The sequence below is a fragment of the Dioscorea cayenensis genome, chromosome 2 (assembly GCF_009730915.1).
Source record: "Dioscorea cayenensis subsp. rotundata cultivar TDr96_F1 chromosome 2, TDr96_F1_v2_PseudoChromosome.rev07_lg8_w22 25.fasta, whole genome shotgun sequence".
NCBI lineage: Eukaryota > Viridiplantae > Streptophyta > Magnoliopsida > Dioscoreales > Dioscoreaceae > Dioscorea > Dioscorea cayenensis.
In genome coordinates this window covers 1,098,085-1,103,428 of record NC_052472.1, presented here as the reverse complement: position 1 = coordinate 1,103,428, position 5,344 = coordinate 1,098,085, and the positions used below count along the sequence as shown (strand labels likewise).

Below are 5,344 nucleotides of genomic sequence, written 5' to 3'. Positions count from 1 at the left end.
ATTTCATTTTTTTTACATGGTTTTTTTGTTTTTTTGCTGATTTGGATCCGATAACCCGTTTAATGGTTTAAGTTGTAAATGTGTATCATTTTTTTAATTAATTTTGATAGGTAATTAATACATGTTATGTATATTATATAAACAATGGATTATTACACTAAATTATTAAAAAAATATTTTTTTTTGTTTTTAGTTAAATATATTGCATTTTATTTTTTTTTCAAAAACAAATCCTCATTAGATATAAATATAAATAATTTTTTTAGCCAACTGTTTTTGTCTCTGGGTCTATTGATATATGATCCTTTGTGTAAGATGTTTATTATGGGAGAAAAACCTGAAAAATCATCCAAAATGAGAGCATAAGTATTTATTGAGCTTGCACTTATACTGTACTCCAATATATATTCATGATTTTCCTTAAACGAGGGTGATTGTACACTATTTGTCAAAAATAAATAATAATAATATTTTTTTCAAATTTTTATTGATTATTAAATAAAAAAATATGATTAATGGGTATATATATCCATAAACCTTAATTTTTAAAAAAAGAATATATTTGTAATTTATATTTTAACAAAGTCATATATGCAAATATATATAGAGTTTGTTTGGATTAGTTTTTTTGAAAAAAACCAAAAAGTGTTTCTTTAAAGTTATGCACTTCTGCGTTCAAAAAAAGTTATTTGTATTGATTTTTTTTGCAAAAAAAAAGAGCTGATAAAAAAATAAAAAAATGTTTTTTTTTTTTTAAGCTAGTCATATAGTGTTTTTTTGGAAAAAGCATTTATGAGAAGCTGTTTTAAGGTTATAAAAGTACTCTTTTCCAATAACTTATCTAAACATAAAATACTGAAAAACACTTTAATTTATTCTGAGAATAAAAAAAAATTTCTACTAAACCAAAAAAAAAAAGTTTTTTTATAAGCCAATTCAAACAAGGTCATATGTATTTATGAAAAATTCCCATATGCTTTTTTTAATATATATTTACCTTTCGGAAATGGCTCATTAACGCCACAAGTGAACTTGTTTAAGAAGGATCCGAACCCGATAAGCAAGGGAGGGTACTGTCAATGTGGATATTAACGGGTTGTGATCCGATAAGCCGTGAAGTTATAAGCCGACTCTTTTCGGCTCGGCTTCTTCTCAATTGCGACAATCAAGGCCACATAAAAATCGGGCAACGAGCCGAAGTGGCGGTGGATCTCGTGACGGGGGCGGGGCCCACTTGGCAACGTGAGCGCGAGCCGCGCCGCTTCCCGTGCAACGGCGGCGCCGGCTTCCACCCTCCAATGGCTCCGTTTCTTTCGCCAACCCAAGCCATTGACCAATTTCTACTATTTATTTATTTATTTATTTATTTATTTATTTACCATTGTTTATTATTTATATTTTTATAATTTCACAGTATTTTTATTTGGGTTTTTTTTTAAGTTGTTTTTTTTCAATTTATTTATATGGGCAGATATTAAACCGAGATGCTTTGTGTTGAATTGGCACAATTTTTTTAATATCTATATATATATCAAAAAACTCCAACAATTAAAAATTATCAAGCTAATTTTACAATTTTTTTCATTTATTGGACAAGCTACATTAAAAAACAGACATATGATAACAATAAATTTAACAATATATGTATTCTCACCCTGAACACCTTATATAAAAGATAAGATATCAATAGACCAAATATCATTGACCTGATTAGACATTTTGATTTAATGGTCTTCTAACCATTGTAATAAATATAATAATTCTTTATAGATTAATAAAAAAATAATTTAAAAAAAAAATTTTTGTTCAAGTACTAATCAATAAACAACCGTGAAAACGAATCTTATGAGTACGGTTGGGCACAATGCAGTACAAGTGGTTATAGTGCAACACAAGTACTTGTATTATTCTCTATTTGATATTTAATGAACAACACAATCTTTTTATTCGAATCTATATTTTATTCGTGGAAAGAGAACAAAAATTAATGTAACACCACTTTACATAATCCTACGTTTTTCTTAATAAAAAAAAATTAGCAAGACAAAATATTTTGATATTTTGTTCTACCACTTCAAATAATTTTATACTTGGTAAAATTATTAATACATAATTATATATTTTTTTAATTTAAAATATATTAATTAATAATTACTTACCAGATATATATCATTAATTCTGTTAACATGTCATTCTCTTTTTTTACATTATTATCCATTAAAAACAATATAGAATTTTGTTAATAATTTTTAAAATATTTTGGTTAAATGTTATAATTTTTAATTTTAATCGAAAGGCAATTAAAAAGTTATACTAGAGTTTTAGTAAAATAAGATTTTTAGCAACTTGAATTGTTCTTTCACTAACCCTTTACTAATATGAAATCTATAAAAGAAATTTTAACTATTTGTAGCTTTTAGAATGACAAAACAACACTCAACCAGCATTATAATTGGTTCAACCTTCAAAATATTGTGACAATATCATCAAACATAAGAAGACAATGTATTGGTGGCAATCATAAAAACCATGGATTAATTATTATTTATAAGTAATTATTTACCATATATTCATATGTCACATTGCAAATTCATTTAAAAATTATAATTACATGTATATCCTTCAAGAACAAAATTAGTTAGGAAACAATAAGAATTTATTTTTTTATATAGTTATATCTAGATTATATTATAGAAATTTGCTTCATTAAAAATAACATAATCTGTATTGTAATACATGTCAATAATCTTTTTGGTAAAGACAAGAAACTAAGTATCAACAGACATACAAAAATTGGTGTAAAATAAATAAGCATGAATTAGTGATTTTGGAGAACAGAAAGATGTAAGTTGCTACTGAGAAGGTTCATTTCATCCAATCTAATTTAACAAGCAAAAGATAAGAAAACACACATTCAACATAGCAATAGATATTACAATGGAGAACAAGTTTAGTAGCTAAACATTTCGAACATCGACAACTTTATGTTTTACTAGACATTACCTTTCAAGTTTCTGGTACAACATAGACTTTAATTTAGTTAGTTTTTGCCGGCACCACCGAAGAGATAATCAAGGGAAGAGCCTCCCCCAGGCGCGGCATGCACCTTTGTCGAAGGACGTTCCTGCACCGAAGTGTAATGTTTTACACATATATATGGATTCAAAATAAAGAGAAATAATTTTCAAAGCCTGTACTATCATGAAAAGTTCGAGATTGCATATTTAGTTTTTGATAATCACCCTCCAAAAGCGGATACATTGTTCCCTATTGCTTTCCGTCTATATTTTCAATATTGATGAGAACCTAATTCAATCCATAAACATATCGCATTATTTATCAATTTACATGTAACATGTCTAGAGTAAAAAATGGACCATTGAGTAGCTTTTTTCCTATCAAATGACCTAACAAAATTGTTCTTTCTGAGAGCTCACAAATAATCTTCAAAAGTACAGCGCCGAAATCAATCATAAGTAATGAATTCGCGGGGAAAGGATGTGTATGGTAATTACCACAATAAAATTAACAAGCACATGGAATTGAGAAGAACAAAAACACATATTTAACTTAGAATTAGCTAACAAAGGATGCAACAGATTATACCGTGATGAAATTGCCACAGTTCTGACCATCTGCTCGGAAATAATTGTTAGTAGTTTTCCCCTGGATGCCTGCTGGAATTTGTTTAGCATTATCAGCTGATGGTGGTGCGGGAACACTCACCGGAGGAGGTGCATTCTCAGTGGCTCGTTTGGGAGCTTCATTGCCCCCGAAAAGGTAATCCAAAGAGCTCTGTCCCCCTCCGCTACTGACTCCACGTCCCATAGCTAAATCCTAACTGATCATTAAATAAGATACTGTGAATGACTATAAAGAGCTATTTTTAAGCAAAGATTAAGAATTGAGAATGTATGACAAGAATAAGAAAATAAAGATCAGAAAGACTTAGCATTTATTGGGACCGATTTGAGAATAGTGTGTCATTGTTTCATGTATATAACAGAAAGAAAACAAATGGTCCACAATTTTCGTTTTCAGCAATAATTTCAACTGATCAAAATTTTAATTGTAATCACATTTGAAGTTTCAATAATTAGCACCACAAACAACAACAATTGAAGTTTTAAAAAGAATCACCATGAACAACAATAACAACAAGATGAAGAAGAACGGTTATTTCAAGATTTAAGCATTCAACCATTCTTTTTTTAATAACACATGCAAACATAGACGCATATGATCCAAGATTCCTCTTGATCAAGAAAGTAAGAATGACAACTATTTTTTTCTTTCATTTGCCCAATAAACAATTCATTACCATAAAACATGGTGCTTTCTTCTGTATAATGTAAATCCTGTATGTTGCCTATATATATATATATACACCTTTAATTGTTTACTTCTTCAAACCTTGTCCATTGCTAAATAAACATTCAATACCATAAGACAAGTTGCTTTCTTCTACAATATGTATGTCACTTATGTTGCTCCTTTACTATACATATATAAATATATACAATCCTACTCAAGATTCACAACAACTGAAAAAGATTAGGAAGAAAACATGACCTAGAAGCAACCAATTCAAACACAAACAAAGACATAGTTTATTTGAAAAATAGGAAATAGAGAGGAAAAAAATTAAATTTTTATGCATAAGATAAATCAATCACAAAAAAACAACACACAAGAACACTCTAAAACATTGGAAACAAGCCATTCAAGCCAAATCAAACATAAACCCATCATCCAATCCCTCAAAATCCAACAATTCGATACAAATACTAGCAATGGGCAAACCACAATTAATCAATTAAAAAACAATAACACACTAAAACGTAAAAAACACGCCGTTCAACCCAAATCAAACCTAAACCCACAAAAAACCAGCAATTCGCTACAAATCCTAGCAATGGCAACGGATCAAAGCACAAATCAAAGACGAAATCAACAAACATACATTTCTAAGACGATTTTGAACGAATTCATACAAAAAAATCAACCAAATCGCAGCAAAAGAAGGGATCTAAGCAATGAAAAACAAAGATTCAATGGACAAGGCCATGAATTCGATCCATACCTCACTAATTCTCGAGATCGATCCGGGGAGGAGAGAAGGAGCCGGCGAACGGAGGAGAAGGGAGGGCATCGTATATAAGAAAGAAGGCCACGTTGGGGGAAGGAATGAACGGTGGAGATGATGATCCAGTTGGTGAATCGGACGGTTGGATTTGATTGGAGTACCAACCGTGCAACGTGGGGGCCTCATCACCCGTCGGTGGTTTGTATTTAAAATTGCTTGTATATTTTCTGTTAATTTATTTTTTTCAAAATCATGTGG

The 5,344-nt window shown here is 29.8% G+C and overlaps 1 protein-coding gene across 2 annotated transcripts; it reads right to left on the bottom strand.

Moving 5' to 3' along the window:
* Nucleotides 1-2,853: 2,853 nt before the first annotated feature.
* On the bottom strand, nt 2,854-5,185 carry LOC120270423 (protein SPIRAL1-like 3). Of its 2 annotated transcripts, none has more exons than XM_039277431.1 (3): nt 5,084-5,185; nt 3,607-3,837; nt 2,854-3,124 (listed from the first exon to the last, which is right to left on the bottom strand). In XM_039277431.1, exons 1-3 carry the CDS (start codon nt 5,150-5,152, stop codon nt 3,041-3,043), a joined length of 384 nt encoding a protein of 127 aa, XP_039133365.1. In that variant the 5' UTR covers nt 5,153-5,185; the 3' UTR covers nt 2,854-3,040. The 2 variants fall into 2 exon arrangements, with proteins under 2 accessions (XP_039133365.1, XP_039133370.1); XM_039277436.1 differs by having other exon boundaries at nt 3,607-3,841; nt 5,084-5,166.
* Between the last annotated feature and the right edge of the window lie 159 nt (nt 5,186-5,344).